The 8,506-nt window shown below is 36.7% G+C and overlaps 1 protein-coding gene and 1 long non-coding RNA gene across 2 annotated transcripts; both read left to right on the top strand.

Annotated features, from left to right (window-relative positions):
- Positions 1-70: 70 nt before the first annotated feature.
- On the top strand, positions 71-693 carry LOC119480293. Its single transcript, XR_005204869.1, has 3 exons — positions 71-212; positions 312-444; positions 587-693. It is a non-coding gene; the product is annotated as an uncharacterized LOC119480293 (long non-coding RNA).
- A 2,908-nt stretch (positions 694-3,601) lies between these two features.
- Positions 3,602-8,506, top strand: pigm (phosphatidylinositol glycan anchor biosynthesis, class M). The gene is made up of 8 exons (XM_037756423.1): positions 3,602-3,993; positions 5,766-5,939; positions 6,123-6,243; positions 6,352-6,601; positions 7,078-7,181; positions 7,396-7,550; positions 7,879-7,980; positions 8,269-8,506. The coding sequence occupies exons 1-8, from the start codon at positions 3,823-3,825 to the stop codon at positions 8,434-8,436; spliced, it is 1,245 nt and encodes a 414-aa protein (XP_037612351.1). The 5' UTR covers positions 3,602-3,822; the 3' UTR covers positions 8,437-8,506.

Genomic DNA, 8,506 nt, shown 5'->3' with positions numbered 1-8,506 from the left:
CTCCACCTGCAGATTCTGGCAGACAGCTGCAGCACGAGCCTCCCCCTGGTGGAGGTTCTCCGTCTACAGTCTTTTACAGGAACCTGCACCGCCTCCACCTGAAGATCCTCACAAAGTGCTGCAGCCCAGAACTCCACCTCCAGACTCTCCCAGCATCCTGCAGCCTCCGCCTGTCACCTAGAGAGCCCTTAGAACATCATGAAGACGCAGAGGTAAGACACACATTTTAAACATTTGCAAGATGAACAAAAATTAATTTCATGCATCCTTTTTAATGACTAAAACACAAATTCCCTGTTCAACATTTACAGAGAAACTGAGCTGTTTTCATCATGAATGAAAGTGAGAAGATTATCTGCATACTGATAATGCAGAGGAGGAACTATCCAATTTCCATATGAAGACCTAAGTGGAAGAGCAGAGACCAGGGACACATTCAGTATGGTAAATATTACATTTTAGATAACATGCAAAAAGATAACTGTAATATTTCTACTACTGACTTTGACTGTAAAAGGATTTTTTAATGGCGGTTTGGAGCTGTATGATATTTTCATGACACATTTTCTTTGTGGTATTTCTTCAGGCCCTGGTGGACTTCACGGACGTCCTGGAAGAGGATCCCTCCTCTGTTGCTCTTCCTGAAGCTCCTTCCATTTTTTTCCCTGTTAAAAGGGTTGTTTGGGGGGAGTTTTTCCACATCCGATCCTGTACAGACGTCCTGGAAGAGGATCCCTCCTCTGTTGCTCTTCCTGAGACTTCTTCCATTTGTTTTTCCCGTTAAAAGTTTTTTTTGGGGGGGAGTTCTAAGACAATTCCTTCCACGAGAGCTGTGCATCAGAGATGCTTATTCCTCCTCCTCATCCTCCCTTGTTCACCTCCAACTAGTGCTCTTCTCAAAGCTCAATAAATTCCAGCAATCTCTGCATTTTATCAGATCAGTCATTTGAGTCCATAGGAATTAGCATAAAACAGATTCCTTAATGTTGTAGCAACAAACCAAGCCAGTCCTCAGACTTCAGTCCTCATGGTATAAAACTTTTTGATTCAGTACAGAATGATAAAGTTTGGTTAACTTGTGTTCCTTAGATGTGGAACAATTTCAGAACTTATACAATGCACGTGTTGACTAAATGTAAAACTAATCGTTCACTGAACTCATTAAGTCCAGTTGTTTAGAAAGGTTGTTAGCACACTTCCCAGCATGCATTGTGTTTGGGTTAAATTTCTCCAGAGAACCTTGCGTTTACTAATTTGGGGAAGGTTATAATGTAGAGTTGTTATATATTGTTTTCTACACAGATTATCAAAGATATGTGATAAAGTATTGGTCTTTATTGAAATAAGGTTTCATCAGTGAGGGAGTTTTAGGAAAATAGTACAGATGCTGATCAGCCTTCAATTCCAATTTTTACTTTTAATGGTTATGACATTTTTTAAGAAAGGTGAACTGCCGGCTGCTTTTCACAGTAAATTTTGTGAATTTTAAATGAGACTTATTTAAATAAATTACATTGAGTATTGTGTTGAAAAAAAGATTTAGCTCACATTTTGCTTCAGATGCCTCTTTTGAACTTAAAAAACAAGGTGTTGTGTTTTCTCAGAAAAAGTGAGAGCTACATATTAAATGCTAATTGGTAATGAAACAGTCACTACTAGGCTGTCTTAAGCATCTAAACATTACCAATGTTCACATTACATTTCACAAAATATCACATTACATGTGTTCAATAGGTTATTCTTTAGCAAAAAGACCTATATATAAATGTGCAAAGCCAACACATAAAGAAAATAAATCAATTATTATTTTTCTCAACAAAAATATTACAAAAATATCTGGTCATACGCCAATACATTATAGCAATGAGAAGCTATTTACGAAAATTACACAGCCAGGTATGTATATGTATTATCACTAAGATTATGCACACCTTTATAATTATAAAATTATATTATATGTAGCATTCCATATTTATTTCATAATAAGGATTTAAATAAAGAAATATGATCACTTATTTCTCAAATTAAGCAGTAAGAGTTGTCACCACATGTTACTCTCTTTTCCCTTTTCTCTTTTTATCTGAAAATCTGTGTCGTTGATGGTGTCCACCTCCTCGTCCTGACCTGTTTCCTTTCGCTCTTTGACCTTCCCACGCTGGCATAGGTGGCTCAATTTCCCCCAGCCGTCCTCCTCTGTCTGGTACGCTGCCCATCAACATCTAGTGAGACCAAAGAAGAATTAGAAGAAGTATCCTTAATAATTATATTCATTTTACGATGAATGTATCAATAGTTATTAATATTTATTTTATTTATTAATTTATTTAAAATAAATATTTATAACTATTCACACATTCATTTTAAAATGTAAAAAAAATATTACAGCTCAGGTCATTGTCAGGTTTATTAAAAAAATAACCAGATATTTTTGTGCTTTATGTACAGTTATAAAAAGCACCACCTGATGATGTAACAGGTGTGAGTGACTGTAGTTTACTGCATCAAACACAGACAGAGGAGTGTAATAAAAACCTTGTAGCTCTGGACAGAGAGAGGTCAGCTGTGCAGTCAGACAGGTGAGCAGTGGACAGGTGAGTTCATCACATGTGTAATGTCTTTCTGTAATAAACAATAACAACAACAGCAACAACATAAATTACTATTGGCTGATATATCATTATCAGAATTTTTAAATTAACAAATAATGATATCAGCCTTACAAATCCGTAATCTGTCGAGGTGTAATATATTATTTTTTCGTTTTACAATGAATGTATAGTGTAAACATGTATTTATTTATTTATTTTGCTATTTATACTGAGAATCTTAAGCATGAAAACTTCCTTCAGGATGAATAAAGGTCTATCTTATTCTATCATAATAGAAGAAAAAATACCAACCCACCACCCTCCAAAGAGGAGAACCACACCAACAAACCCCAGACATCAACTACAGACACAGACTGTAACTGATACTAATGTTTTCACTTTGTTTCTAAATGTACACACAGTTGTAATAGATCTCAGGTCACCAGATGAGGATATGTTGTACTTTACGTACAGTTATAAAAAGCACCACCTGATGATGTAACAGGTGTGAGTGACTGTAGTTTACTGCATCAAACACAGACAGAGGAGTGTAATCAAAACCTTGTAGCTCTGGACAGAGAGAGGTCAGCTGTGCAGTCAGACAGGTGAGCAAAGGACACTACCTGCTGCTGGTCGACAAGTGTCCTGATATACTGGAAAGACCAGAATATTGATACTAAATCTCACATTTAACGAGAGTGAAGTGCTTATAGCAGCGAAAGTTAGCTAGCTTGTAGTATACTGTACCAAATATTAACTTTAAATGGGTTGCTATGGTGCAGCAAAGCCTATTGGAGGAGGCTAGGTCATACGTCATACGTCATCAACGCGTCATATCTCCGGGGGTTTAACGCATGCGCAGTAGAATCTGGTCTGCACTCGCCGAAATTGAGCCAATCGCAACGCACGACCGCAGCGTCACACTGCGCATGCGTTACACCCTTTTTGTCCACCCGTGTCCCATCCTGCTTTCATAGGCCTTGATGTTAAGGAAGGTACTTCCGGATAACTTCCTAGTTGCCATGTTTGAAGTCTGGTTATTCAAGAAGAATCGCTTATTGCCAAAACATAACGAGGATATTATAATAAATCTCTGTGACAGTTAACGATACGTTAAATGTAAGCTGTAAGATGAGAGAAACGGACACTTTTGCTGACTTATACAGCTCAAAGACGACTAAACTAGCTGACTGAGCTAGCTGCTAGGGCTGCCTGCTAATCTGCTTGGTCGGTGATGGAGAGAATAATAACAAAGCTCACAGAGAAACACGTCCTCTTCACGGCTTCCTTCGCTATACGGCTGGCCTTGGTGGCTTATGGAGACTACCAGGACAGGACTATGGTGGTGAAGTTCACTGACATTGACTACCATGTGTTCACAGATGCTGCTAGATTCATTACTGAGGTAATGGCAGTCTGATAATAACTTCTGACAGGAGGAAAGCTGTTACATATCTACTAATATAAAGCTGTTATATGTCTACTAATATAAAGCTGTTATATGTCTACTAATATAAAGCTGTTATATGTCTACTAATATAAAGCTTTTATATATCTACTAATATAAAGCTGTTACATATCTACTAATATAAAGCTGTTATATGTCTACTAATATAAAGCTGTTATATATCTACTAATATAAAGCTGTTATATGTCTACTAATATAAAGCTGTTACATGTCTACTAATATAAAGCTGTTACATATCTACTAATATAAAGCTGTTATATGTCTACTAATATAAAGCTGTTATATATCTACTAATATAAAGCTGTTACATGTCTACTAATATAAAGCTGTTATATGTCTACTAATATAAAGCTGTTACATATCTACTAATATAAAGCTGTTACATGTCTACTAATATAAAGCTGTTACATATCTACTAATATAAAGCTGTTATATGTCTACTAATATAAAGCTGTTACATGTCTACTAATATAAAGCTGTTACATGTCTACTAATATAAAGCTGTTACATGTCTACTAATATAAAGCTGTTACATGTCTACTAATATAAAGCTGTTACATGTCTACTAATATAAAGCTGTTACATATCTACTAATATAAAGCTGTTATATATCTACTAATATAAAGCTGTTATATGTCTACTAATATAAAGCTGTTACATGTCTACTAATATAAAGCTGTTACATGTCTACTAATATAAAGCTGTTACATGTCTACTAATATAAAGCTGTTACATGTCTACTAATATAAAGCTGTTATATATCTACTAATATAAAGCTGTTATATATCTACTAATATAAAGCTGTTATATATCTACTAATATAAAGCTGTTACATGTCTACTAATATAAAGCTGTTATATGTCTACTAATATAAAGCTTTTATATGTCTACTAATATAAAGCTGTTACATGTCTACTAATATAAAGCTGTTACATGTCTACTAATATAAAGCTGTTACATGTTGCCAGATGAAGCTGTTATATGTCTACTAATATAATGCTGGGTCAACAATAAGAAGGACCAGTGGTGGAAAGTACACTTCTTAAGTGACTTTATTATACTTAAGTATAATTTTGAGATACTACTAACGTTATTTGCCATATAATGCTAATATGATGATATGCTACTTTTACTTCACGACCAAAACAAAACTATATTTCAGAGGGAAATGTTACATTTTACTCCACTACATATTTGTTACTTTTCAGATTAAGATTTCACATACAAATCAAACATGATGCACTTTTACTTATTAAACGGCTACAACAATAAAGTACTGCTTATTGCATGTTAATGCATCAATAATAATCCCCCAATAATATGATAACATGACACTGACTGGGGCCATTCTACATAGAGACTACTTTTGATACTTTTTTAAATTTTTTATTTTGCACAATTTAAGACTATAGAACATAACAAAAAATAAATGAATACTATACAGTGCAGGAAGAGGCAAAACACCCACTGGGCTTATCTGAAGCCTCCACCTAGACACAAGATTAATATAAAGAAATAATATGACTACATAATAGTGATAACAAACAATTAGGACAAGATATATATAATAACAACAATAACAATACAGTAAATATATAAAAAAAGACAAGTGTTTGTGTTTGTGTGTGTGTTGTGTTGTTTAAGTACACTTTGTTGCTTATACTTCTGTGCTGTACTACATCATTTCAATGTGGGATACTTTTGCACAGGGTCAGTCTCCGTACAACAGATCAACCTACCGCTACACCCCTCTCCTAGCATGGCTGCTCACCCCCAACATCTACCTCAGCATGGTATTTGGCAAGATCCTCTTCATTGTGTGTGATGTGCTGTCAGGACTGCTCATCTACAGAATCCTCCGCCTGAGAGGTCTGGGCTCTGAGGTATGTTTTTATCAATCTGTTCCTTGTTGACCAGAAATCCTTTATTAGGATAGTTTATTTATAATCTCTGACTAATATAGTTGCAAATACCTCATTCATTTTTTCCTTTAAAACAACAGTTTCGAGCCTTCTTGGAAATACAAAGTGCAGATTAAGTTGTGTTTTTGGGGCATTTATTTTCAGACTGCATGTCGGGTTTGTTCTTTATGGCTCCTCAACCCGCTGCCCATGGGAGTATCCAGCCGAGGGAATGCTGAGTCAATCCTGGCAGCCCTGGTGCTGGGGACATTACTCTGTCTGGAAGGTAAGGGTGTGGATGTTGTGTGTATCTGTGGAGCTTGAAAAATACATTTTGTAAGGTAATGTAGACACGCAACTCCTCTACTAATACTTTTGACCTTTTTTCTTCTAGCCCGGCATCTGAAGTGGGCAGCCATACTCTATGGTCTGTCAGTCCATATGAAGATCTACCCCGTTACATATGCTCTGCCCATCGCTCTGACCCTGCGCACGCCAGAGACCAGATCAGAGGAAGACAAAAAGGGGTGGAGGTGGAGGAGGTTCATTGGGTTTATCGGAAGCTTCCTCAACCGGGAGCTGTTCCTCTTTGCAAGTGTGGCCGGAGGAGTTTTCTGCCTGCTCACAGCCCTCTTCTATTACATGTGAGATGAACAAAGAAATTACACAAAAACACACATTATTTTGACTCTGCATAGCAAGTATTAAATAATACAATTGATGCATAACCCTACCCAGATAGTTTTGTGCATGGAGTAAGATTTCTCCAAAATGCAGCCATGTCTTGTTTCTGTTGTTCAAGAGGAAAAAGTCCAGAGAACTTATAATTATTCAGCTGGTAACGCAAGATGTGGATATTCATTATTGATATAAATTGCTAAAAAATAAAGAACAAATAAAGTACTTTGTTAGTCTGGCTATTTGAGATATTTTAAAAGCCCCCCTTAAGTCTTCAGATGGTAAAAACAAAACATGGAACCAGGTGCTTGAAATGTCTGATTTAAGTATTTCTGATTTGACTAAATATTGCTTCTCCACATCATCCCTTATCTGAAGAAATACACATTCAAATTAAATAATTAATACTTTAATGTAATAATCTTCTCCTGTATTTTGTCAGGTATGGATGGGAGTTCCTTCATGAGACCTACTTATACCACCTGACCAGAAGGGACATCAGACACAACTTCTCTCCATACTTCTATATGCTCTACCTCACCACAGGTATTCACCCATCCAGCCATTTATAGCCTCCTACTGTGACACCTTGCTCAGACAGAACTACAGAACAAAGACCTGCAGAAAGTACATGGTCAGCAGTGATAAAGTGCTTGTTTATTTAATCAGTTATACAGTTAGAAGTATGTTTATTAGGTATTTGGGGAGTATAAACCTACAGGAGATGATGGTCAATTTGTTTTGTCTTTTGCTGGTGCAGACAGCAGGTGGAGCCAGTGGCTTGGCCTGGCAGCCTTCCTGCCGCAGCTCATTCTGCTGTTGGTAGCATCATGGGCCTTTCACTCTGACCTGGCCTTCTGCTGTTTCCTACACACTGCCATCTTTGTCTCGTTCAACAAAGTCTGCACTTCACAGGTACATCAACAACCAGAGTCTAAGTAGAGATCAGATGATGCATTGTCTTGCGGTCGTTATTAGATAAAGTTGTGTTCAGGAGAATATTAGGCCCATTTTCAACCCGCTGTTTTTTTTCCACTTATCCCTGTCAATCATCTAGTTCACTTTCAGGCTTGAGATGAGCTGTGAAAAGAAAGGGGATGCTTGTTTTGTTGAATAGGATCCAATTAAGAAGAGATACTGTATTTTTGTAGTTGCACAACTATACATAACATTATGACAGAATCTACCAATATTTGACATAGCTATCTAGCCTTTAACAATGTTGCTTGTTTTCCTTTCATAGTACTTCCTGTGGTACCTGTGTCTACTCCCTCTGGTCATCCCTCACCTCAGTCTCTCAATAAAACAGGGAGTGGGACTGCTGCTCCTTTGGTTTGCTGGACAGGTAATTCAATTTATCTCATTTTGGGTTACATTAAATATGACTTCAGATATGCACCTCGTTTAACAGCATTTTCATATCATAACAAAATGCCATTGATTATAGTGGCTTTAAAACGGTACATCTTCAGTGGCGGATGCATTGATGACTACCAGTCACTGCCTTCCAGTCTGTATCGATTCATTATATTAAAACAGAAAACTAACTGAACTACTTTTGCAATGTTTAAAATGAGGAAACAAAAATTGACTTTGGTATGAGGAAACTATTGTGTTTTCTCTCCACTATCAGGGTATCTGGTTGGGCCCAGCCTACTTCCTGGAGTTTGAAGGCTACAACACCTTCCTGTTGATCTGGCTTGCTGGATTGCTCTTTTTGATCATCAACTCCTCCATCTTGATTCAGATTATAACCCATTACCAACCAACACAAACTCCACAGAGACTGAAGGTTGAATGATGTTACAGTAATGTTAACTGAAGATGATGGACTATGGATGTTAAAAAAAATAAAGTGTGTATTTTGTTAA

The sequence above is a fragment of the Sebastes umbrosus genome, chromosome 21 (assembly GCF_015220745.1).
Source record: "Sebastes umbrosus isolate fSebUmb1 chromosome 21, fSebUmb1.pri, whole genome shotgun sequence".
In the NCBI taxonomy this organism is placed as follows: Eukaryota; Metazoa; Chordata; class Actinopteri; order Perciformes; family Sebastidae; genus Sebastes; species Sebastes umbrosus.
Note: the sequence above shows the minus strand (reverse complement) of the source record. Positions and strands in the feature narration are given on the sequence as shown.

Coding starts and splice junctions, on each gene's coding strand:
- pigm (XM_037756423.1), top strand. CDS start 3,823: ATGGAGAGAATAATAACAAAGCTCACAGAGAAACACGTCCTCTTCACG. Junction 6,602..7,077: donor ACAGCCCTCTTCTATTACAT/GTGAGATGAACA, acceptor GTATTTTGTCAG/GTATGGATGGGAGTTCCTTC. Junction 7,551..7,878: donor ACAAAGTCTGCACTTCACAG/GTACATCAACAA, acceptor TTCCTTTCATAG/TACTTCCTGTGGTACCTGTG.